Source organism: Ictidomys tridecemlineatus, chromosome 6 (assembly GCF_052094955.1).
Source record: "Ictidomys tridecemlineatus isolate mIctTri1 chromosome 6, mIctTri1.hap1, whole genome shotgun sequence".
In the NCBI taxonomy this organism is placed as follows: Eukaryota; Metazoa; Chordata; class Mammalia; order Rodentia; family Sciuridae; genus Ictidomys; species Ictidomys tridecemlineatus.
In genome coordinates this window covers 113140200-113166491 of record NC_135482.1, presented here as the reverse complement: position 1 = coordinate 113166491, position 26292 = coordinate 113140200, and the positions used below count along the sequence as shown (strand labels likewise).

At 37.4% G+C, this 26292-nt stretch overlaps 1 protein-coding gene across 3 annotated transcripts; it reads right to left on the bottom strand.

The window, feature by feature from the left end:
- Usp18 (ubiquitin specific peptidase 18) lies at positions 1-25151 on the bottom strand. Of its 3 annotated transcripts, none has more exons than XM_005340583.5 (11): positions 24738-25151; positions 16970-17226; positions 15907-16003; positions 14904-15049; positions 9134-9213; positions 8708-8854; positions 8209-8298; positions 7504-7671; positions 2507-2638; positions 1918-1967; positions 1-447 (listed from the first exon to the last, which is right to left on the bottom strand). In XM_005340583.5, the coding sequence occupies exons 2-11, from the start codon at positions 17118-17120 to the stop codon at positions 402-404; spliced, it is 1107 nt and encodes a 368-aa protein (XP_005340640.1). In that variant the 5' UTR covers positions 17121-17226; positions 24738-25151; the 3' UTR covers positions 1-401. The 3 variants fall into 3 exon arrangements, with proteins under 3 accessions (XP_005340640.1, XP_077871687.1, XP_040137155.1); XM_078015561.1 differs by lacking the exon at positions 24738-25151 and adding an exon at positions 21962-22725; XM_040281221.2 differs by lacking the exon at positions 24738-25151 and adding an exon at positions 18556-18731.
- Positions 25152-26292: the final 1141 nt, after the last annotated feature.

Below are 26292 nucleotides of genomic sequence, written 5' to 3'. Positions count from 1 at the left end.
TACTTTATAAAGACATTTATTTAGCTCACATTCTGGTGACTGGAAGGTCTTATCAGCATGATGCCAACAAGCTGGCAATCAGAATATGTTTGAGAAGTGAAAGGAAACCATCATCATGAAGAAGAGGAAAAACAATGAACATACTTACCTCCCACCAGGCCCCACCCCCTTAAAAAGTTTCCACCACCTCAACACTGCCATGTTTGGCCAAGTCTCCAGCACAAGAACCTTTGAAAGACAAACCAGATCCAAAACATAATCCCCACCTGATTATAAATAACATGTAACTATACAGTTGGAAAGTTTTTCATTGTAAAATCTTGTACAAGAGTCAATAGATCCAAGAATAGGAAAGGAAAATGATAGTCTGTCAATCTCTGAAGATATAGAATAAATATCCATTAGGACTCAGTCTTCATGTAAACCAGAAGATATGCTGTTTCCTGCCTAGAAAGATGAGAAAATTCATCAGCATAGCAAAATGAACCACTGATAGTGAAATGATATTATTATTTCATGATAGGACAAGCATTATCAAACTTCCAGGCTGTTGAATCAAACCTTCATCTATCCATCATCTACTCAGTCTCATCTACTCAGCCTCATGTATTTTGTTATAGCAACAGAAAACAACTCTTCAGAGAGAAACAAAATCGTGACTTGGTGGGAAATAACCACTAATATGCTACTAGTTAATATCTAAATCATATGTTGACAAATTATGGGACCATGAGCCTTAACTAACCCTGTTTTTTGCAAATAAATGTAAGTGGAGAATAGCCAATTAAATTAATTCATTTTTTTAATATTTATTTGTTAGTTCTTGGCAGACACAACATCTTTGTATGTAGTGCTGAGGATCGAACCCGGGCCGCACGCATGCCAGACGAGCGCACTGCCACTTGAGCCACATCCCCAGCCCTAAATAAATTCATTCATGTACAGTCTGTGTCCTCTTTTATGCTAAAATGACAGAGTTGGGTACTTGAAACAGAGACTATGGTCCATAAAACCTAAAATATTTTCTCTCTGGTCCTTTACAGAGTTAAGTCTGACAATCCCTAATCTAAATCATGGATCAATCAATAACTACTACAAAGACTGGTCATGTAAGAAAGATAGCTTAGAAGAAATAGAAGAGAAATATGAAAAAGTAGAAGTCTAAGAAAGGCTTCAAACACAAATTACACCTAATTTGTTACTTTCAAATAATAGAACCTATCTCTGCAACTGAAAATCATCTTTAATATCATCTTTGGCATACACTGTCACTCCTAATACAGAAACTCAGCCAGAAAAACTTACAAAGTCTCTCTGTTTTAACTTGATAAAGTTAAAGCTTTCTTCCCTGCCATAGTTACCAATTTAAAAAGTATTATTTGATATTTATTAAATGCAAGCCACTATACCAAAGAAATATGAAAAAAATGATCTTTCTCCCCCCAAAGAGTACAAAGGACTAATGTGAAAGAAAGGATGTACCAAAACAATTTAAAAACAGTGTGATTCCTGCTATGATGGAGTCATGCTCAAGATGCAACGAAAGTACTCAAGAAGCCCCTACAAATATGATCAGGTCAATCAATAAGACTTTGAAGATCATAGAAAGACATGAGTATTGAAATGTGAGGGGGAATTTGCACAAAAGTTAAATCAGGAGAGGGCAATGCAGAAACTCCTTATGTGTAGTTAGAAGGGGAAGATGACAGACATGGTCACTTATACTTGAGGATTACTGTAGTCTAAATTGTTAGAGCACCATGGTGTAGAGGGATGGGTGCTGACAAATGAGGCTGAATGGTTAGTCCCCAGAAAGCCATCAGAATATAAGCAGTGGCTAAGTCCATGAGAGTTCCATACAGCTCCAAGAATCAGCTTAAATTCATCAGGTTTCCATCACCCAAATACTTCTCTTACCAGCGATAATTACGATTTCCATAGGTACACTGGATGTCTTCCCAGGACACCTAGAAGTACATAAACAGAAGTCAGCACCTGGCTGACCATTTACTAAATATCCACAGAATATAGGATGCTGCAATTTGCCCTCTTTCACTCCTCTAGACAAACCCACCCTAGTAACTCCCAAGAGCTGGAGCATCTAATTATAGTATGTCACGCATAATAGTCTTTTTTAATAGCCTCATTCCTCCGCTTGAACTTGGTCATGCTTTCCCCAGAGTTATATACACATGTATGTATATATCTTACATATCTGTAACCCTTCTTGCTTTACAGAAGTTTCCCACAGAGCAAGGAGCCACAGAGCAAGGAGTCCACAGCACCAGAAACCTGGACATTGAGGTAATGGCCTCTTACAGAGATTTACAAAGCTATAAACCAGATAGGGATTTCATGCAGAATAGGGATTTGAAGTCATAACCCACCTCATACACAAAGGACAATACCATACTTTGTCTTTGCCTTGAGGATCCAGGTAGATCCTCAGAACTTATTACAGGTGGCTAATTCAGGGTAAGAGGCAATTTGGGGTGTTGTTTCTCACCCAAGAAACATGGGAGTCGTTGAAGCAAAACCATCTTCCATCCACAGAATTCCGGATATAGGCACAGTAATGACCCAAGTCAGCAATCCCCACATGGGCAATCACAGCAAAGAGTTCAAACTGTCCTTCAGACTGAAAGAAGACAAAGCATAAAATGATTCACCCCCTCTTTTTCTAAACTCAGACTTGAAAAAGGAAATATTAAGTCATCACATATTTATTCACTACCTGCTCTTTGTCAGGCACTGGTACTTCAAAGATAATAGGAAAAAGTCCTTGACCTCAAAAATCTCATGGCTAATGGAAGAACAAGTATATAAACCAGAACTATAATGACATGTTTTATTTTTTAAAAAAGTATATTTACAGGTAACTTTGGAAGAATCATTTTTTGTCCCCCAAAAAGAAGAAGGAATGAACACCTAAGGAAGGGCTAAGGGGCTAGGGAAAGCTTACCAGTGCAGAACTGTTTTAACTGACCTTAAAGGATGGATAAGATCAGCAGGCAAGTTATAGGAAGGCAGTATTTTTAAGGCAAACCCAGAAACTTCAAAGATTCAGCAACTTAATAGAGCAAAGAATATTAAGAAAATGGATAATCTTCACAGACCAAGTTGGGAATTAGAACTTTAGCCTCTCATCCCAGGTACTCAATCTCAAATTCAAGGCCACCCTGGAAAATTAGTGAGACCCTGTCTCAAAATTTAAAAAAGAAAAGAATTAGAACTTTATCCCATGAATGAGGGAAAACATTCAAACAATTTTAAGGAAAGAAACAACATCATCAGATTTATTTTTGAGAAAAACCACTGGAACAATGTACTTTTAAAAAATAAATGGAAAGTTCAAGTGTGATAGGAAGTCAATGAGATAAATTAAAATACTACAATACAGTGAGGAACAAATGGTATAACCTGAATGATTACTATCAGTGTTAGTCATTAAAGTGATAATAATCATTATTATTAGCTAACTTTTGGCATTTAGTATGCAGTTGGTTTTTATATAAATTATTTCATTTAATAAACAACACTCTGAGGTGGGTATTAGTAATGCTCTATCTAACAGAAGTACAATCTGAGCTCTGGAAAAAAAGATAATTTAACCAAGGCCAAAACAAATGAAAGAGGTAGGCTGAAACCCAGTTCATACTCTGAAGAATGTAAGAGTAAAGGTAGAAATGAAGGGACAGATTTGTACAAAATTAGGCAGAAATAATTAAAGGTGCTTTGTAACTGATTGAATTAGGTAGGGGCTTGGGGGGCATTACATGGATGAATCCCAGATTTCTGGCTTGGTAATTCGGTAGATGTTGATACTATAAAGTCAACATGAAACAGTACTGTTTGAAATTAAGGACAATGAATTTGGAGACTGTGAGAATATTAAATTGGAAGGTAAAAACTCAGGTGTGGAGACCAAGAAAAAAACTCAACAGAAGATATGGACTCAGAAACCTTCAGTTTGAGACAATTATTGAATCCATTAGAATTTCTGAGATGATCTTCAAAAAATTTAGAGAAGAAGGAATAGAACTAAACCTAAGTTTCAACTAAACTGATATGCAGAAAATGATCTAGCAATGGAAAAAGAAACCCTATGCGAGAAACTTAGGGTAAGTTGATGTTTTTAAGTATCAATAACATGGAATATCACAGAAATATTTAGGGGAAAAGCCCAAAAGCATTCATTAGACATTGCAGTAAATCATTCTACTCCCTCAAAATCTTAGAAAATCAAAAAAGAGATAATTCTCTTTGAAAAAGGAATACTGATAAGAGAGAGTTTTGATTGATTATAAGCAAGATCTCCACGTTAGTCAATGTGTCAACAATTCTTCTCTCTAAAAAAGTCAAACTCAACAGAAGCAGAGAGCAGAATAGTGGTTACCAGGGGCTAGGGTAGAGGGGAATGGTAAGAGGTTGGCCAAGAAATACTAAGTTTCCATTATGGGGCAGAAGTTCTGGAAATCTCTGTACAGTACAGTAACTATAATAACTATAATTAACAGTAACATATTAGAAACTGCAATTTTACTTTAAAAAATAGATTTTAGGCTGGGTATGGTAGCACACACCTATAATCCCAGCTACTTGAGAGGCTAAGACAGGAAGATCACATGTTCAATGCCAGCCTGGGCAACTTATCAAGACCCTGACTGAAAAATAACATAAAAAGGCCTGGGGATGCAGCTGAGAAGTAGAATGCTTCTGGGTTAAATCCCCAGTACCACACAAAAATTAAAAAATAGATTATAAATGTTTTTACCACAAAAAATATATATACATATGGTAATGAAGATGCTAATTAGTTTAACCCAATCATTCATTCCACAATGTATACGTATATCAAAGCATCATGTTGTACACCAAAAGCATACATTTTTGATATTTTAGATCAATTAACCAATTCAAATATTTCTAAAATTTTATCAACAATGAGTGTAGTTGATGCACTTGTTCTATGTAATATGAATTTATTTTATTAAAATTAAAATAGCATGTAAAAAGTAAAAATCAATTACTAATTTAGACTTTTTAAAAATAAATAAAATTGCATTTTCTGTAAAGTACTTTTTAAAAAAGGAACACTTCATTCTAATTTCTCCACATTCATACAAACACCCCTAACCTGAGACTTTGGAAATGAAATGGAAGAAGGGGATAGGGTGTGAGGCAGAGCAAGTGAAGTTAATTCACTCAAAATGGAGGGCCCCACTTACTCAATACTTCTTTTACTTAAGGGCTCTATATTGAACTTTTTTTGAAATGCAGAACAATACCTGGATTTGATGATCAGTTTACAAGAAATAGCAGAGTTTAGAGGAATATGTTAAATGACACCAACCAGCCAATTATGGAATATAAAAAATTCAACAAAATAAATTACAAGAAAAAAAAATTGGTGAGTAAAACCTAAAATAAATTTAGCAGGAAGGAAGAGAAGGAGGAGGGAAAGGGAAGCCAAACGCAAACATGGACCTCGTTTGGATCTAGATTCAAACAAACCACACAAATTAAAGAAGAAATCTGAACACTGGCTAGATATTTGAAAATGTTAAGGAATTATAAGTTACAATTAGCTATATTTAGAAAAAGAGTGTTTATTCTTTAGAGAGACATAACGAAATATTCATAAAATTCAGCACATGATGTCTGGGATTTGCTTTAAAATATTGCTTAAAAAATAAGTGTGTCTTGAATCTAGTTAAGGGTGGGATAAAAGAAGAGTATGAAGGTGGAGATAGATCAAGATTGACCACTAGTTTCGGGAACTGCTAAGCTCTTTGATGGATACATGTGAATTCATTGTGCATTGGTATGTATCTGAAATTTTTAATAACAAAGTCTTTTTTAAGCAGAAGAAATTTTAAATATAATTCACCAGGCAAGACTAGGTAGGGAGAAATAAGAAAAACTGGAAAGAGAGAAAAGAAGAATCCTATGAGGTCCTGATAAACTGAATATTGTTGTAACATATTATCAGTCCTTAATTTATTTTTCATTACTGGGAATTGAACCCAAGGGCCCTTTTGAGACAATATCTCAAAGTCGCCCAGTCTGGCCTCAAACTTGGGATGCTCCTGCCTCAACCTTTTGAGTAGCTGAATTATGGGTATGGGCCACAGCACCTGACTTAAGGTTTTACTTAACTTTTTAAATAGCATGGTTCTGAGCATAAATAGACAAACAGAAAATGTAAAAGAAACAATGTTCTAAAAACTGACCCATATATATATGGAAATGCAAAATTTGTTAAATGTAGTATTTCAAACCTATGAACAAAGGATATTTATGTCATTTTTTCCTCAGCATCTCCCAATAAATTAATATAATGTCCATAAATGAATATAATGTCATATCATGAAAACTAAATAAAACTTTCCTTTGATTAAATCTGGCCCAATCAACTTACTACTTTCTTATTACCTTCAAAGTAGGCCTTGGCTATTTTAATAATAAAGTTGTACTTATGCATTTATACCTATTCTGTGTTATTTTTTTCAAAATAACATTATTTTTGCCAAATAATGCAAATTTTATAAGAGAATATGACAAATAAAAACTAGAAATCAAGCACCATTCAAGCATACACAAATGTCTACAGAGCCATAAATGAAATCAAGTTTTTTTAAAGTATGAAATCTGACCATTTGTGATGCAGGGGTCAGAATAGAACCGTGTGGCTCATCAATGCATGCTTTTTAAAATTAAAAGTGAAGAACTGAATTATGAGTTCCTTCCCTCAATCCTTCAAGGCCTTTAAGTACAGACCCAATGTTTAGAAATAAGAAAGTTTTTTGAATCTTAAGAGAAAATTAAAGTCATAATCAACAGCAAAGTCTGGTAATAAGAGTGAGGTGATAAAATGTGCCATTGTTCCATAAGACCACATTTAAATATTGTTTAAAAATAAGTGTGTCTTGAATCTATGAATGCTTCCATGAATCACACCAAGCTATGATTGGGTTTTCCTCCCTTTGAACATCCCAACATGGCAGTAGAGGACAAGATTTCTCAGATAGGGAATGGGGATGTGGCTCAAGGGGTAACGCGCTTGCCTGGCATGCACGGGGCACTGGGTTCCATCCTCAGCACCAGATAAAATAAAGATGTGTGTCCACTGAAAACTGAAAAATAAATATTTTTAAAAATCTCTCTCTCTCTCTCTCTCTCTCTCTCTCTCTCTCTCTCTCTCTCTCTCTCTCTCTCTCTAAAAAAAAAGATTTCTCAGATAAAAGAATGACACAGAGGAAGCAGACCTCACTAACTGAGCTGCTCCCATTCACCTTGCCGGTATTTGCCCAGCATGATGCTGCTTGACTCCACCATCACAGTCTGGAACCTGACATCACTCTACCACACAGACTGCATCACTGATGTGGTCTACAGAACTTCTGAGCAGGCGACTTCTAGCAGCTGAGGGGTCCAGGAAGGCAGAATCTTAAGGCTGTGGTGCCTGATAAGATTGATGTATAATGGGAAAGAACATCTCACCTGTTCCTTGGCATCACCGAGAACTTGCTCATTTGAAAGAACCTGATTGAAATCTAAACTCTGGGGGAAATACAGTGAGTGGCAGATCTTTTCTGTCCGTGAATTCTTGATGGAGAATCGCATGAGGTGGATGGTCAAGGTCTGGGGCAAATGGGTCAGCTTCAAGTCCTAAAAAAGCAAAATCACTGTGGAGTGAAGTCCTAAAGCACTTGAAATGGAAAGACAGAAAAATATCAGAGCTAGTAGAATGTTCTTCTCCAAAAGAGGAATTCAGCATGATCTAACATAGAGTTAAGGGCTCCATTTCACTGAATCTGTTGGGTTCCTCCAAGAGTCATGTGACACTTGACAACCACACCATTGCACATCTTCCACAGAAGGCACCAGCAGCCCCAGGATTCTGCAGAGGCTCCTGAAACTAGAGTAATGATGGAGTCTGCTCTAGAAAGCTAATCTATCTCATAGGGGAAAACTTAACCACTTCTTTCGAATCTTCTCTATTCTTTAAAAGGCTCTGTTTCTCTCAGTGAGAGACAAGCCACATCCACAGCTATGAAAATCAGAAGCCCTAAAACACCAGATACTAGCCTAATCCAAATTGCCTCCTCAACCAGCTTGAGGTACCCTTAGGGGTCTGGAAAGATGATATCAGGAAGTCCACTAGGGGCAAACTCAGACTAGTGAAGTAGCTGAATTAATAAGTACCTGTTTGCTATGTGTCCTCTTCCCACAGTCCTCACAGAAGCACTTGCTGGATAACACCCTGGGCTGGAAGAAACAGCGTAGGGCATCCTCCTGTCTCATCCAGAACAAGAAAAATGCAGTGTTGGTATTTACCATCTAGAGAACAATCCCCTATACCTCTATGGTAGGGATGCCAGGTTTATGTCCAGTTTTTTCCAAGCTCCCCTAAATGTCTGGCCCAGTGCAGTACATTAAGTAGAATCTCAAAAAGAATAAAGATTCCACTATTTGGAGAAATAAAATGGGAGGAGCACATTTAAGGAAACATTTTGAGTAAAGTGAAAGTAGGAGAGAAGTTTTTTATTAATTAATTTTAATTAATTAATTGATTGATTTTGCCAGTCAAAGGAGAACTTGAACAAAGCCACAGAAATGAAATACAAACCCAAAGATGGATAAAAGAAGCAACGAGGGATGGGCAACATTGGGGTTTTCAAATCCACCAAGAAAAGTTTCTCACCAGTGTTTGCAGGGGCTTTGAGTCCATATCAAAAAGACAAAGAGGGAGAGTGAGCATGCTACTGTTTCTGCTACTCTCCTTGGCACAGTCTAGACAAATCAAGGACTCCTTCATCCGGATCATGTACAAGGCCTGCAACCTATCTACCTGCAAGAGGAAGGAGGAAAGAAGTAAGTCAGGGAAAAAGCCCTAAACTATCTCAGGCCTATTACCAGAAGTTGGATCAAGAAGACAAAAGCTCCAGAAATGGTAGCCACTAAAGTTCATTGTCTTACATATAAAGGTGCAAAATAGTAATTATATTATGGAACTGTAAAAAGCATTGTATATGAATTAATTCTTTTTTTCCATCTTACATAAACATTTTTGAATGAGTTATATGAGTAGCATCCTAAACCTCTGAGTTCTCTTGTTCCAGGATCTTACCAAGTCCATATCAGTGATTTGGTCCTTAATTAGGTTCCAGACTGTGAGGTAAAGCTGAGCAGCATCATGCTGGACAAACACTAGCCAAAAAGAAGTAACATCACAATTAGAGAGATCCCTGGAGACTACTCATGCCCTTGTGCCCTAGCTACCAAGATGCCCATGAACATTCACCACTTCATCTTTTCCTAGCCTTCTCCCACTCCCAAAACAGCTAAGTTTGCACTACATTTTAGGTGCTCAAAAAATGAGAAGTAATTTATATATTGATTTTTGACAGATCCTCTAAAAACTTAAGCCATAGTCCCACCATTACATGACCCAAATTTCACTGTCCATCTCTACTGTCACCAGGGGACCCATCTAGATAGATCCAGTAATTCTCTCCTGTGTCTACCCAAAGCCAATGCTCTCACTGTACTCCTAAGGTCTTTCATTTCTCTGTCCCTTGATGTGTTTTCTTATTCAGTGCCCTAAAAACTGAGCACTATCCCCAATTCCTGTATCTGACCTAGGTTTTCCCATGGGTTCCTGGGAGGACAAGGAGGGAAAGGACCATCTTACAGTCAGATGATGATAGATAAGAGGAAGCAGGAATTAAGCAGTGAAGTCTATATCTGTTTTATAAGTAAAAGTAAGGTAGATATAACCAAATTTAATAGTATTGTTAGAAAGAAAACTAGAAAGTTAAAGACGATGAAAAACACACTGAGGGCTATTTTTGAAAAGGACAGAAAGTGCAAAAATGCAAAGATATTGCAAGAAAAGGTAGTTATTGTAAATTAGCTAAAATCTTACACCCAAACAACATTTTCTTTCCTTCATAATACTTATCACAACTTGTACTTAACATTTTTTAGTTTGTATTGGTTTTGGTTTGGGTTTGGGTCTGTCTTGACTCTAAACTGTGAGTTTCATGGAGGCAAAGACTCTTTCAGCCTTATTTCCTTATGCATAGAAACCTGGCACTATAGTATCTGGCACTCAATCAGTGAACATTACATATAAGTTGAAGAGATTGATTCCAATGCAGTGAATTCCAAACTCAAAAGAGAAACAATCTATTAGTAGGGTTAAATTGGTGCTTTCCAGGGAATAGTGTACCAAAGAATTATGTCCTACCACAGAGCTGACACTGGATGTAAAGGAAACTGGATCATGTTACCATTTAAAGACAATTTGCCATCATCTGGCCATCCTAGAACCAAGAATTCCCATTCATCTAAGAAATAGTCATTTGCCTGTCCCACAACATACTTAACATCGGCTAGGACAAGGCAGATGCCATAAAAAATTGCCATGAAAAAAACATACCAAAGAAAATTTCTGTCACCAAGAAACCTCTATTCTAATGGAGAACAGGTATCCAAATAATCATAATTCAAAGAAAAATTCCCTAAAAATTATTTCCTTCCTGTAGCCATGAAAGGCTAAAAGAAGGAAAAAAATACATCTGAAATGATAAAGTGAGGGCCTCCATAAACCTGTTCCACTGTAAAAGCAATGAAAATTCTGGCAAAAAAGAGAAAGCAAACTCAGGGCCGGGGTTGTAGTCCAGTGGCAGAGCGCTTGTGAGCATGTGTGAGGCACTGGGTTCCATTCTCAGCACCACATATAAATAAATTAATAAATAAAATAGAAGTCTATCAACAACTTTTATTATTATTATATTATATTATATATTATTATTATACTTAAGGAGAGAAGTTGAGTTTTTCCTCTAAATCTGAAACACAAATACTCACTTTTTTAAATAGAGAAAACTGACCCACTAGATGCATAAATTCCAACATATGAAAAAGAAAAGCGTGAAAAAACAAGGTAATATAATATCTCCAAAGGAACCTAATAACTCTCTAGCAACAAACCCTGAAGAAAAGAAAGTCATCAAATTACCTGACAAAGAATTCAAAAGAATGACTTTTAAGTAAACTTATTGAGATTCAAGAGAATACAGACAGACAAGTCAATGAAAAATACAATGAGAATTCATGACATAAATAAGAAATTTAGCAAAGACATAATAAAAAAGAACCATTCAGAAATTGTGGTGCTAAAAACTGAACAATATATATTTGAGATCCTTAACAGAAGAACTAGTCAGGCAGAAGAAACAATATCCAAGCTTGAACACAGGTCTTTGGGGGGAAAAAAAGAAATGAAATTAAAAAGAGCTAATTTTAAAGAACTAAAAAAGCCATTAAGGTCCACATGACACAATTAAATAAGCAAATATTCATACAGTGGGTGCTACAAGAGATGAGAAGAAGGGCTTGGGCTATGGCTTATTGTCAGAGTGCTTACCTGGCATATGTGAGGCACTGGGTTCAATCCTCAGTACCACGTACAAAAAAAAGCAAATAAAATAAAGTCATGCTGTCCATCTATAACTACAAAATTTTTTTTTAATTGAGAGATGAGAAGGAACCAGGCATGGTGGAGCACACCTATAATCCCAGTGACTTGGGAGGCTGAGGCAGGAGGATCACAAGTTCGAGGCTAACATCAGCAACTTAGTGAGACCCTAAGCTACTTAGTGAAATCCTGTATCAAAATAAACAAATACAAAGGGCTAGCCCAGCATGCATGAGGCACTGGGTTTGATCCTCAGCACCACATAAAAATAAAAATAAAGATATTATGTCCATCTAAAACTAAAAAATATTTTTTAAAGGGCTGGGGATGTGACTCAGTGGTTAAGCACCCTGGGTTTAATCCCTCGTAACCCCTCAAAAGAAAAGATAAGAAGGAAAAAGGCATAATAAATCTATTCAATGAAATAATCAATGAAAACATTCTAAATCTTGGGGACAGCTACAGATATTCAGGTCCAGGAAGCTTAAAAGAGTCCCAATAGATTTGATCTAAAAGATCCTCCATTGAACAGGAAAGAAATTTTGAACTAACAAAAAAATTGCCAATCTACATACTATCCCCAGCAGATATATCCTTCAGAAATGAAGAAGAAATAAAGAGTCTCCAGGACAAAAACTAAGGGAATTCATCACCAGGCTGACAAGAAATGCTTAAGGGAGTCTGGCAGAAGAGAAAGAATGATGACCACCATCACAAAACTGCACAAAAGTACAAAACTCAATGGTCAAGCAGGAACCAAAAGAAAAAGAGAAGAGAATCACACCCTACCAATATAGAAAAACCACCCATCAATAAGAATGGACAAGAAAGGAAGAAAGGAGCAAGAAATACACAAAACAATAAGAAAAATTTAACAAAGTCACAGAAATAGGTCTCAACTTATCAATAATAACCTTGAATGTAAATGGGTTAAATCTCTTAATTAAGATATGGACTGGATGAATGAATTTTAAAAAGTAAGGCTCAAATATATACCTTTACGAGAAAATCACTTAACGAGTAAAGATACACACATATTAAAAATTAAGGGACAGGAAAATATATAACATACAAACAGAAACCAAAACCAAGCAGAAGTAGCTAGCTTACATCAGAAAAAAAATAGACTAGGGCTGGGGATGTGGCTCAAGCGGTAGCGTGCTCGCCTGGCATGCGTGCGGCCTGGGTTCGATCCTCAGCACCACATACCAACAAAGATGTTGTGTCCGCCGAGAACTAAAAAATAAATATTAAAAAAAAAAATTCTCTCTCTCTCTCTCTCTCTCTCTCTCTCTCTCTCTCTCTCTCTCTCTCCTCTCTCACTCTCTCTTTAAAAAAAAAATAGACTATAAGGAAAACATTATAAAAAAGACAAGAAAATAACTACAGAATGATAAAGAGATAACAAGAAGCTATAACAACTATAAATATATATTTACCCAGCACAGTAGCACACAGTTGTATAAAACAAACATTCTTAGACTGAAAGGAGAGATGTACTCTAATAAAAATAATACTTACGAACTTCAATACTCCACTTTCATCAGTGAACAAATCATCCAGACACAAAACCAACAAAGAAACAACAGAGTTAAATTATAGTATAGCACAAACGGACTTAACACTATAATGAATATTATGAACCACTGATGAAAGAAATTGAAGAGGACACAAAGTATCTACAGATTCCATGAAATTCATATCAAAATACCAATGATATTCTTCACAGAAGTAGAAAAAAAAATCTATAGGGGAACACAAAAGACCTTGAAGAGCTGAAGCAAACCTGAGCCAAAAGAACAAAAAGGGAAACATTACAACACCTGACTTCAAAACATACTATAAAGCAATAACCAAAAGAGCATGGTACTGGCATAAATACACACAGTTGGGTAAAGAGACATCTGACTCTCACATTTATTGCAGCACTCTTCACAATATCCAAGAAATAATAACAAACTAAATGTTCACCAATGAATGAGTGAAAAAATGTGGGTATCTATCCACAGTGGAATATCAATCAGCCATTAAAAAGAATGAAATCCTGTCATTTGCAAAAATATGGATGGAATTGGAGGACATTATGTTAAGTGAAATAAATCAAACACATAAAGACACATTCCACACATTCTCATTTATATGTGGAAACCAAACAGTTGATTTCAAAGAAGGAGAAAGTCACAGGGTAGCCATTAGAAATTAGGAAGGGTAGAGAGAAGGGTGGATGGGAAGATGTTGAATAGCAGGTACCATATTAGAGTTAGATAGTATCAGTAAGTTCTAATGTTCTAGAGCACAGTAGAGTGACTGTTAAGGTCTGTAGACAAGTCAAAATAACACCTGGTATTTTGCCGGGGAAATGTTAGAGTTTGTAAACAAGTCTGGATGGTGCCTGGCAAAATGTCAGAGGGAGTGGTTTGAGAAATAACAAAAGTGAGCTATTAAGTGTGGAGATTCCTTAATGGTTGACTGATGTATCTAGTTTATGCTAATTAAGATAAGCTGTGTAAAATGTATAAATAGCTCTGTTGTCCTACAATAAACGGCTTCCATTCCTGCTGCATCAACGTACACAAGTTATTCGTCACCCCCCACCCCCGCAAGTGACTACTGACAACTATTTATTATGTACTTTATAAGCAATTAGGAGAGAGGAGTTCAAAGCTTCAAAACACAAAGAAATGGAAAGTGCTTAAGAAAAGGGAAATGCTAATGACCTTGATTTGACTGTTACATAAAAAATGTATCAGATTACCACAATATATCCCATAAACGTATGGTTATGCCAATGTAAAAAGAAAACCATTGGAAAAAAAATAGTAAACTGGTAATAATCACAAAAATATATATATATTAAAATAAACAAAAGTTTTAAAAATTTTTTCAGATATACACCAATACCTTAAAAATAAGGGGTTGGGGCTGGGGTTGGGGCTCAGAGGTAGAATGCTCACCTAGCATGCGTGAAGCACTGGGTTCAATCCTCAGCATCACATAAAAATAAAATAAAGATATTGTGTCTACCTATAACTAGAAAATAAATTTAAAAAATAAGGGGCCTAGGGTCACCTCACTTCCTTCTTGATGATTGTGTGGTGTGTATGTGTGTGTGTGTGTGTATGTGTGTGTGTGTGTGTGTGTGTGTGTGTTTCTAGGGATTGAACCCCAGGGATGTTGTACCACTGAGCTATATCCCCAATTTTTTATTTTGAAACAGGGTTTCACTAAGTTGCCAGGCCAGCTGGAACTTGGGATCCTCCTATCTCAGGTTCACAAACTGCCACAACCACAGATGTGCACCAAGTACGGAGCCCTGATTCATTCACTGCCCTTTTCCTCACTCTCTGGGAGCCTCCCAGGCTCCCAGCCTCTTTAGATCAGTAGGCAGCAGCCAGAACTGAAAGGACTGTCTTACGTGGCACATTGTACTTCTGGAGGCAGTAGGCAAACTCCATGGGTCGCACTGCTTTCTGCCTACTGTCTTGCATCTTCTCCAGCAGCAAAAGAAGCTGGAAGGGAACACTTCTTCTCTGTTCTCCTGCTTCCCTTGGCACTTTTATCCTGTCGAATAAGAACAGCCAGGAACCTCCTTTCACCCACAGTCGTCCATGTGAGGTACCTACTAGAATCACTTAGGAAACTTTTAAAAAATCTCCATGTCCAGTCCACTCCCCATATAAACTAAATCAGAATTCTGGGGGTGGGACCTAGATGATCTAAATGGGTAACCAAGGTAAAGAACCACCATGTTAGTGAATTGGCTAAACAGAATACCCTTGAGAAGGGGACCAACACAACTGCTGCCTCAGCAACTCCACCCTGACCAATAATCATGCTAGAATAAAGGGCACATGCACCAGATTCTGGGTTCACATAAGAGGCATGCAGTGAAATGTCCAGTCTGAAGCACTTCAAACAGAAAAGGCAAATGCTAAGTTAAGTCCTGGGTAGAAAGTGCAACATGAAGGGATGGCATGTATTTAGGCAATGATTCCTTAAATTATAGGCATCTCTCAATTTTCCTGTCAATGAAGAAAAAAAAGAAGAGTGCACGGGGCAAAAAGAATGAGTATGCTAACTATGCACACACTTGGCTCCACTGACAGTTTCTCTGACATGGGTCTAATTCAATGACTGCCAATCCTGGCCACATTTAAAAATCACCTACAGAAGAAGTCATTTAAAAAGTATCAATGTCTGGGCCCCAACCCAGACCAATTGAAATCAACTAAATGGAGGTGGGATATGGTATTTATGTATTTTTAAAACTTCTTAAGCAATTCTAATGCAGAAAAGCAGAAAAAAAATATATTTTCTTTGTCCACTTTTGAAAGAAGACTTCTAAAGTCCAAGTCACTGTAACTGAATAAAAAACATGAAATAATATACATATCAATTAACCTGAGTAATAGTCTTACCTTTTCAATATCTTGGTGAAGTCTGAATTCATTATGAATACCTGAATTAGGGAGTTAAGACAACAGGTCTGTCCGATGTTGTGTAAACCAACCAGGCCTATAAAAGGAAAAGAAAAAAAAATACTGAGAGTAAAGTATAGTTAAAGGATTTACAAAAAATCAAATGTTTTTCTAGCATCTATTGAGGACATTAAACCCTGTGAAATATCTCAGATGTACAAAGAATTCACTAGGGAACTTGTAAACAAATTTGAGAGGAGATATGCATGAACCTTTGAGAAATTAAATAACAAGACAAGTTTCAATAGTCCACCAGAAAGGAGATGTCACCCAAAAAGTGTATCATGCATTGACAAATGAATGATACAAGCAGTTCTGCACAAAAAAATTGCTGGAAGAGCAAAGGGAAAAAAATTTCTGAAAGCATAACTGGGGTGCCATGGGTTCCTCCCAAACTGGTCTCTACAGCTGTGTCAGAATGGCTGTCGAACTTTGGGGAAGATCCACCTACCCTAAATTTACCCCAAGAGACTAAAATCCAGAAAAAACTTTCAAACTATGAGAAAACCCAAAGATAAAACAATTCTCTGTTCCACTAGCAACCCACCTTTCTTTTCCCACCACAGACTCACCAGACCCCACAGGTGAGCAAAAGGGAAGCAGTACCACTAAATCTCAGAATTCCTGGGGAATGAGCACTGGTGTATAAGAGACAGGGCAGTAAAAATATCAAAACATGTAATCGCAGATTTCTGCTCCCAAATCAGTAACAGCATTTTGATTCTACACAGACTTGTAAAGGGTAACAGAGAAGACAGAAACTAATGCTGCATGCTCCATGGCAAGCATTGGTTTAAAGCCGTTTCCCCCAGATTATCTCATTTAATCCCTGGAACCACCCTCTGTGCTCAGTACTATTATTATCTCCATTCCAAAGACAGAGAAACTGAGACACAAGTGATGTGGACCCATTAACCAAAAAGCTCTAGTGCAACAGAGTGTAGTAAGTAAATGAAGCATTTCTATGAAGTCAAAAAAGAGAAAAATAGGAGGTTCTAATGACCATGAGGGTTGTCCCAGGAATTGAAATGTTCTCTCTCCCTCTTCATGCTGTTGTTCTCTTCCTTCTTCCAGGTGGATTCTCCCGGGTACTGCTGAGACTCAGCCAGGATTAACTGGCAAGTTTCTCTCAGGAACCCGAACACATTGTCCATTAATGATGACTCCAAAATCCCCAGGCCAAGGCTGCCTGGCAGGTGTTCAGGACTCCACCACTTAACTTCCAGGAAGAGCTCACATGGGCCAGGTGCAGCAGAGCCTCTGTGAAAACACACAATCTAATAAGGATAAGACAGGAGGAAGGCCTATTAATTCAATAAGTTCTGATTTCAAAGAGCCAAGTCTTAAGAAGAGATCACTGATTAGGGATATTGACTAATAAAGCTCAAGGGCTGTAAATAACAACTAAGCTAGATACACCTGACCCTCATTTCCATTTGTTCTTCTCCAGAGTAGACTGTCATACCCTAACCTTGAACTCTTCTCCCCACTCCAGATTCTCTTTTTGATAGATGATGTAACTAACATTCACCAAGGGGACCAGATGAGAAGCCCAGTGTCTCTTTGCTCCTCACTCCCATCCCCAAGTGTCACTTCCACAGCTTAAAGGCTTCTCACAGCAAATTCCTTGCTATCCACATCTCTAACTTACTGGGATACTCCTACAGACATCCAAGTTCCAACAAAATGTCCTGTCTTCTGGGAAGCTTGTGCTGGGTCCTTAGGAAGTCCTGGATGTTGTCTATGTTCCTGTGCACTTTATGCACAGAGCTATTCAAATAATTAATTAATTGTATCCTAATGTGAGGAATAGCTGTCTCTCCACCTGTGGATGTGGTGGTTCACAGACACACATTCCCCAGGCCCAGAGGAGCATTGGTTCTTGACAGAATACAACTGAGCACTTCTCCATGCAAACCAAAGGTCCAGGTACACGACAAAATCATAGCTATGGATGAGGACATAAAAACTACAGTACTTAAATTATTCTACTTCTTGACTTCCTCTTGACAACACAGACCTGACACCTGTAAATTCTCCCCAGCATGCAATTCCAGGAGGGATCTCTCATGTGTTTTACAACAAATTCATAACCATGGATACCAAGACACTACGCACTTCCCTCAGATCTCCACTAGGTAGCAGCCACATCACTGCCACACAGCAGTCAACATACCCTCACATCTCCACATGGGGGCTTGATGTGAAAGTGGGAAACACACCCAGCTCTTCTCACTGTCTAGTGCCTTTTGATTTAATCATATTCCTTCTGAAAGGGCTTTAACATGTGTATTCAGCTTCTCTCTCCTCCAGTATTCTTAGTCCTAACCACAGGTCTAAGCTGGAGAGTACAACCATATTGTATTCTCTAGGCCCCTGGCTCTCCACCCAAGGGCATATATACAAGATTTCCCCAATGATTCTCCTTTCCCTATGTAAATAAATCTGCAGCCCTATAGCCCACCTGGCCATTAGGCACTAAATCGTTTTTTATTTATCTAGAACTTTTTTGCTACCTTTGGGAGGGATTCTTAGAAATAAATACCAGGTTAAAATGTACAAGGTTCTACCAGACATGGTGGTACACACCTGTTAATCCCAGCAACTCAGAATGCTGAAGCAGGAGGACTGAAGAAAGTTCAAGGCCAGCCTCAGTAATTTAGCAAGACCCTATCTCAAGATAAAAAAATTAAAAGGGCTGGGGATCTGACTCAGTGGTTAAGAGGCCCTGAGTTCAATACCAAAAAAAAAAAAAAAAAAAAAAAACCCGAAGGCCTAAATTCTTTTTTTTTTAATCTCTTTAATATCTGACTTTAAGATTCATAATACATGTGGCAGCATGTACTAGCTTATAGTCATTGCCCATGGAGAGTGAGTGGCTGGTCAGGTCTCAGAGGCTAAATGACATAGAATGTAAATTTATTGACATTTTCAAGGGCAAGTTCATGAAAGAAGTGAGTCTGGAACTGAGTTTATTAAAGATGAGAGGGAACAGTTTCAAACAAGGGATATCTTGAAGCACAGCAAGTTGTACACAAAAGATCAGAGTTTGGAAAAAAAAAATCAAGAGTTTGGGGAAAGAGGATGTGAGTGTGTGCAAAGGACTATAAGCAGCTTTGCATAAACAAATCCAAACTTGACATGGAAGAATTATAAAAGTGTTCCAGAATTTTAATTTTATAAAAAAATAACTGCTTAACTAATAGACATGCAAACTCAAATCAGGACCATAATGAGATAGCAATTTACACTATTCAACTGGTAACAATTAGGAAATTCTAATAGAATTTGATCATTATGCATTATAAACATGTACTGAAATGTAATATTGTAATCTAGAAATATGTATAATCTTATGTGTCAATTAAAAATATGCACAGAAAAAAATTCTGATCCCGGGGACCTGGATAAATAGGATTTTTATCTACTACAAGGATAGGGGCATAAAATGGTATAAACACTTTGGAAAAAAAATTGGCATTATCTTTTAAAGTTAAACATCCACTCAACCTCAACCCCAAAATTCCAAGTGTTCTGGGGTTTTGGTTGTTTGTTTTGTTTTAGTTTATTCTACTGGTGAGGATCAAACCAAGGGCCCTGACATAATAAGCAATACTCTGCCACTGAACAACACACCCAGACTGCAAGGGAAATTCTTACATGTGTCCCCAGAGACATCTATACCAATACTCATGGCAGCACTGCTTGTATAGCAGAAAACAAGGATATTACTCGATTATTCATCAATGAAAAACCATAATGTACGTCACAAGATACTGAATCTTAGAAACATAATGTTAACTCGAAAAAACGATTCCCAGAAGATAACATATATAATGTGAATTCTTTAGATTTAAACTCAAGCTCAATGGAACATTACATTGCTTATGCATCGATATAAGCATGTACGATAAAACTGGTTTTTTATTCTTTTATTTATTAAATTTTTTAAATAGATAATGAAAACCACATGCCAATTACTCTGAGGGGAATGCAGGAGAACAAGACAGTGGAGAGCCATTGTTTATAATATTTTAGCTGAGTGTTGAAGGAGTTTCATAAGTATTTATTATTAAGTAATTAATTAGAATGTGGAGTTAAGCCTAATAGTCTAAGGAAAACACATGGTCTGACACAGGCCTAAGGGAATCAAATCATCTTTCTCGTATACAGAGCACACAGCACAGCGCCAACAGGCAATGCAGAACTGACACAGTGGATGACAAATCTCAGTTACAAATTCCTTCCTGCCTTTGCCCCAACAACCCTTAGTTTTGACTGGCTGAGATGGGAGTTTTCAGTAAAAGGCAGAAGGGACTTCACAAAGTCCTGTCTTCTAACACAGAAAAGCAGAAGTCAAACCAAGTTTGGGGATGGAGAAACTGCTTCCTAGTGAGATATATGAGGAATATCCAGGTAGAAATGAATTGAAAGACACCAAGCAATGCACCAAATAAATTAAGACTAGCACACATTAAAGGACAAATAATAAAAGATATCATCTGAAAATCATAAGTCGTATAGATAGATTGGTCATTACTACCCATTACCAGGGCACATATTGAAAGTGGCAGTGGGTACATTTTTTAAAAAAATGACTTTATAACTTTTGCCAGATAGAACTGGAGACTACTGTGCTAAGTAAAATAAACCAATCCCCCCAAACCGAAGGCTAAATGTTCTGATATGCGGATGCTAACACACAATAATGGGGGGAGGGAGGAATAGAAGTTCAGAAGTGAAAGGAAAAGAAGGAAGGATGGGAATAGAAAAAAGACAGTAGAATGAATCAGACTTAACTGTTCCACAATCCCCTTCAAGGGCACACTCCCCAGAAAAGAGTTCTTAATAGGCCCCACCTTTAAAGGGTCCACCATTTCCTAACAGCACTACCCTAAAGATCAAGCCTTTTAAGCCTTTAAGGTGGGCCTTCGGGGAAACATTCAAGATCCAAACTAAAGAAGGAGGATCATCAAAACTAAAAATAGATCTACTAGATTATCCAGTCATTCTACTATTGTGCATATTTCCAAAGGAAATTAGAATATGGAAGAGACATCTGTATGCCACTGTTGATGGCAGCATTATTCACAACAGCAAAGATTTACAGCCTAAGTGTCCATCAACAAATGAATGGATAAAGAAAATATGGTACATACACACAACAAAACATTATTCAATGATAAAATGAATTTCTACTATTTGTGACAAATGGATGAACCTAGAGAATATTCTGTCAGGTGACTTATTGTCAGGCACAGAAAGACAAATACTGCATGTCTTTTACTTGAAGTGAAAACTAAAAAAGTTGATCTCATAGAAGTTCAAAGCAGAATAGTGGTTACAAGAAGCCGGGAAGAGAATAGGAGGAAGGAGAATGGAGAGGAGATAGTTAAGCATTCAGTTAGACAGAAGGAATAGCACAGTAGGGTAACTATGGCGGAAATAAATTGATTGTACATTTCAAAATAGCTAGCTTGAATGTTACCAGTATAATGAAATAATGTTTGAGGTGGCAGATATTCCAATTACCCTGATCAGATCATTACACATTACATACAAGTATTGAAATGCCACACTGTACTCCATAAGTATGTACAAAGAATATGTCAATTTTTTTTTTTTTTTTTGCAGTACTGGGAATTGAACCAGGAGAACTCTACCACTAAGCTACATCCCCAATCCCCAGCCCCTCCTACCCTTCCTCCCTTTCTTTCTTTCCTTCTTTTTTTTTTTTTAATAATTTGTACTGGAGATTGAATCCAAGAACTCTTAATCACTGAGAACCACATCCTTAGTTCTTTTTATTTTTAATTTTGAAACAGGGTCTTACTAAGTTGCTTAGGGCCTTGCTAAATTGCTCAAATTTAGGATCCTCCTGGCTCAGCCTCCCAAGTTGCTGGGATTACAGGAGTTTGCCACTATGCCTGGTTTATAAGACCTTATCTTAAAATCAAAAAAAAAATGAAAAGGATCCAGATGAGGTGGTGCATACCTGTAATCCCTATGACTTGGGACACTGAGGCAGGAGGATCACAAGTTCAAGGCCAGCCTCAGCAACTTAGCAAGACCCTGTCTAAAAATTATTTAAAAAAAAAATCACTGGGGATGTGGCTCAGTGGTAAAGGACCCCTAGGTTAAATCTCCAGTACCAAAAAAGAAAAAAAGATCGGGTTTTACTAAGAATCAGAGGCTGGACTTAAATTTGTTATCCTATTGTCTCAGCCTTGAGAATCACTTAAGAGTACAGGCATGCACCACCACACCTTGCTAACTATTTTAAAAGATAGTTATAAAGAGTTGTCCCTTATGAAGCTTGTAGGCCAAGTTGCTTGTAGCAGAGTCAAGCTGAAAAAGAAATGGTGACAGCAGACAATTTCATCAACTAAAAATAAATACTTGAGATCATCATTGACAGACATCTAATAAAATTGACTAGAAAAGGTCCTGCAATGGAATATATCATTTGGACAGGCAGACAGGTCAGGTCCCAAAGGGGACACACAAAACTGCAGCAACATTTTAAGACTGATCACAGGGTAGGTAGGGCAACAAAAGGTAAGAAAGTGAAACTTAAAGATCTGAGGAAAATGAGGAAAGGCAAAGTTGGCAAAGAGGGTGTTCACGTAAACTATGCAGGTGCAATAAACATCCACCAGAGAAAAGAGAATGAATATATTTCAAGGAAGATGAATCTCCAAACTTAACCCCTTACAAAAAAAAAAAAGGTGGGGGAGCTCCAAAGTACTGAACCAATTTAGTTCTACCCTTCCTGAATAAGAGTGATGGAAATAACTCTTATTATATAGAATATATACTGTATATATTATATACATATATAATATATATATTATATATGTATAGACCCACCACTGTAGTAGCCAGAGAACAGAGATATAGCAAAAGCACCAAAGACATGGTAGGAAGAACCTGGTTTTGCCTGGATCTCTAATGCACTACTAAACCATGCACTACCAAACCAATGCACTACTAAACCAATGAGAGGTTGTGGGAAATTGTACAAAACTGCCTCCAACTTTAAATGCTATAAGAGGAACAAAATTAATATGTTGGCGACAATATATAAGCAACTTCCCTGTCTTTCAAATCCAATAACAACATATTGAGACTTTTTTTTTTTTTTTTTAAACAGGTTCTCACTATTTGCTGCCCAGGCTGGTCCCAAACTCCTAGACGCAAGCAATTTTCCTGCCTTAGCCTCCAAAGCTGGGACAATAGGCAGATGCCACCCCAACCAGTTTAGAACCCATTCTTAATGATTTGTTCACCTGTTTTCATTTCATGGGTAATGGCAATATGCTGGACACAAATTAGAGCATTCCAGATAAAATCCAAAGTAATTGGGAACATTGGAGCTATTCTCCCCCAAAGAATGAGCCCACATGAAATGATTAGGACTTACCTTCTTTTTGGTTCTCTTCATGCTAAACATTTTCCCCTTTGTGAGCCAACACTGCATAAAAGTGTCAAATTCACAGCACAATTTCAATGATTTAAAAAGGAAAAACAAAAGAAGTCCCCTCTTTTTTTTTTTTTGTTCTTTGCTAAATGCATCATAAATCAAGATGGAGCTGTATAACTGTGTTCTTTCTTCTCTATTTTGTTCCTGTGAACTCATAGGATAACCTGGATGTCTACATTAAACTCTCCACTTCGCTTTGCACGGTATAACACCCAAAAGAAAATATCACATGAAATATTTTAAAACACTTGCTTTGTTTTTTGGAAAGATTTCAAAGTATAACTAGGTTGTTAAGTATGAAAATAAAGCCTGTGCTTTAATTTCCCAATACTTTGGATTCAGATTTTCAAGGATATTTGGAATGGAGTTTTATGTTTAAAGGTCTAAATTTAGCTTTCCTCCAGGAAAATGGGAGGAGATGGGCTGGGAATATGGCTCAAGCGGTAGCGCGCTTGCCTGGCATGCGTGCGGCTTGGGTTCAATCCTCAGCACCACATACAAAGATGTTGTGTCCGCCAAAAATTTAAAAATAAATATTAAAAAATTCTCTCTCTCTCTCTCTCTCTCTCTCTCTCTCTCTCTCTCTCTCTCTCTCTCTCACCTCTCTCTTTTAAAAAAAAAAGAAAATGGGAGGAGAGTGATTAAGACTAAAAGACTCTGATTTGTACAGTTTGACAAAATTAATTTTATATATATATATATATCCACTGACCCAGCAATTCTACTTCTAGGAATTTCTCACAAATATATTCATATATTTGCAAGAATGTGCACATAAAATTATATTCAGTGCTGGCTCATCTAAACCAGTAAAAACTGGAAACAACCTAAATGTCCATGCGTTGTTTAAATAACGTACTTCCCATACAGTACCTATAAAAAATGTATGCCATTGACATATTTATATGTCTTGACATGAAAAGATGTCCATGATATACTAAGTTGAACTTAGAAAAGAATTTTAAAGACTGATAAAGTAAACACAAAATGTTCAATATTAGTGAACCTGGTTTCTACTTTACACATTTGTCTGCGTTACTTGCATATTTTTTTGCAAAACTTTTGTCATTTCTTTTTTTAATTAAGCACAAAGACATGTTAAAAGTTCAAATAAATATATTAGTTTGGGGGGGGGAATTATTGACCCCATATATTCACTCAATGAAAACATGCATTATTATCACTTGCAGAGCCCAAATAAATTTCTTAATTATTTGGAGACTATAAGCAGAGTTCCGTTGGATATCTTTCCTAGAAAGAAAACTTTCAATATTAGTCTCAAACTTGCCTCAAGTGCCTAGCAGCGTCGAGCTTCCACTGCTGAATTCCCGTCCGGTCTGGATGAGCTCCTCACCAACTCAGCAGGGTAAGCAGAGCTCCCCGTGGCAACCCGCGCTGCGCGCTGCCTCTGCCTGCCATCTGGCCTGCGCTTGGCTGAGCGCCCCCTTTCCTTGCAGCCGCCACTCCTCCCTGCTCCGCCCCGCTCCGCCCCAGCCCCTAGGCTTTCGTTTTCCACTAAACTGAAAGTGAAACTCAGCGAGTTGCTGGGTGCGGACGTGGGCGGATCCAGGCTGTAGGGAAATTTAGCAACCTGGTCCAGAGATTCCAGGAGGAGTACTGTTACCAGCGACGCGTCAGTGTAGCGTATTTCTCCATCTCTGCCATTTGTCCTTGAGTCCACGAATACACGCTGCTTTTTGACATTTCAAAATCTCTGCAGTAGGGAACAAATCACAACCATTTGGCATCTTACAGTATATGTATAATATCAGGGTTTTTCCCCCTTTCTGGTATGCTATAATTTATTAAATTGCGTGTTTTGACATTGATGGCTTGTAGATTCGATGAAAATCGATACCCTATTGATGTATAGCTCTTCGGAGCCAGCAGCATGGGTGTCAGAACCATGGGTGTCAGTCCACACATGGAACAGGTGCAGCAGGTACAGCCTGGGCATCAGAGAGCCCAGGTAATTTGAGAGTAGTTTCTATGTGGTGGGTGGCAAGATCAAAAGTATAGTCCGTGTAGGGAGGATACTGGTAGAGATGAGAGATTGGTTATATACAGGGGGGTAATCTAATAAGTAAACATGTATTAAGTATAACAAGCTCCAGATTTGAAATTGTCAGAAAAGAATGTTGCAAATAAAGAATGTAAAAGTGAAAACTTTAGCATTAACCTGGAACTGAGTTGTCAGTTTGGATCCATGATTTTATACACAAATGATAAGGAAATGAAGAGCTAAAAGTGTGTATGCTTGCATGTATTACTTAAGTTGGTCCACTGAGAGTGCCCAGGATTACTGACACCCCAGAAGTACATCTAGCACCCAGAATTTGACTTCTAATTACCATTCTCTAATAAAGGAACCAGAGTTGCTTAGACAAATGGCTGTTTCCAAGGTTAGGACAGAGAAAGCACAAAATAAGCCTATGACATCTTTTTCTGACAGAAGGTAAGGAAATGTGCAAAGGATGTTGGGGATGTGTCAAAAAGCACAGAAACCATCCTGAAGATACTGGCCAACTCTAAAGTAACTTGAGCATCAAATTAAAATGATGGTGATAATATTGTGACCCATTAAATAACATAGGAAACCATAATCCATATCAAAGTTAATGATTGAATAAACTGAAAGTTTGCTAAGGAATAGGATACTCTAATGTTTTGATACTTCCCACAAAATGCATATTATGAATTACTAATAATATTGCATATGTAATATTACATCACAATTACAAATGCTATAATTGATGTAAATACTAATTATACCGGGGAAAGAAGTACCTTCCCAGCAGCAGTGGCCAGCAGTGGCCAGCAGTGGCCAGCAGCAGTGATGGGAC

What these genes read in the sequence shown, in the direction of transcription:
- Usp18 (XM_005340583.5), bottom strand. Translation starts at nt 17,120, where the DNA reads ATGGACAATGTGTTCGGGTTCCTGAGAGAAACTTGCCAGTTAATCCTG. An exon ending in TTCACCAAGATATTGAAAAG is followed by an intron (nt 15,050 to 15,906) that starts GTAAGACTATTA and finishes CTTATTCGACAG; the next exon opens with GATAAAAGTGCCAAGGGAAG. An exon ending in AGAGGACACATAGCAAACAG is followed by an intron (nt 7,672 to 8,208) that starts GTACTTATTAAT and finishes TTGCTTTTTTAG; the next exon opens with GACTTGAAGCTGACCCATTT.